The sequence below is a fragment of the Haliaeetus leucocephalus genome, unplaced genomic scaffold, assembly GCF_000737465.1.
Source record: "Haliaeetus leucocephalus isolate CR32 unplaced genomic scaffold, Haliaeetus_leucocephalus-4.0 Scaffold352, whole genome shotgun sequence".
Lineage (NCBI taxonomy): Eukaryota > Metazoa > Chordata > Aves > Accipitriformes > Accipitridae > Haliaeetus > Haliaeetus leucocephalus.
The window spans coordinates 1-301 of record NW_010972788.1 but is presented as its reverse complement, the minus strand read 5'-3'; the positions used below and the strand labels follow the sequence as shown (position 1 = coordinate 301).

The window sequence follows — 301 nt, the reverse complement described above, 5'->3', positions numbered from 1 at the left end:
CCCCCCCCCCCCCCCCCCCCGTTCCCCAACGCACCGGGACGGAGGCAGGCGCCCTTGCGGGTGTAGATGCAGGCGAGGGCCATGACGTGCAGGTAGGAGAGGCGCGGCCGGGCGCCCTCGGGCAGCGGCAGGAGGTCGCGCAGGGCGCGGATCTCGGCGTTGATCTGGTCCCGCCGCGCCTTGGAGGCGCCCTTGGTGGAGCGGAGCATCCTCGCGCCGCGCCGCCGCCCGCCCGCCCCTTATATGGACCGCGCTGCCCTACGTCACCGGCGCGTCACTCCCCGCCCCGCCCATTCGCAGC

At 76.4% G+C, this 301-nt stretch overlaps 1 protein-coding gene across 1 annotated transcript in view; it reads right to left on the bottom strand.

Annotated features, from left to right (window-relative positions):
* Nucleotides 1-209, bottom strand: part of NPAS4 (neuronal PAS domain protein 4) — a 5,727-nt gene extending 5,518 nt beyond the window's left edge. Inside the window, exon 1 of the mRNA XM_010572816.1 lies at nucleotides 35-209. Within this exon, the coding sequence (XP_010571118.1) occupies nucleotides 35-209 (175 nt within the window). The remainder of the gene's footprint in view (nucleotides 1-34) is intronic.
* Between the last annotated feature and the right edge of the window lie 92 nt (nucleotides 210-301).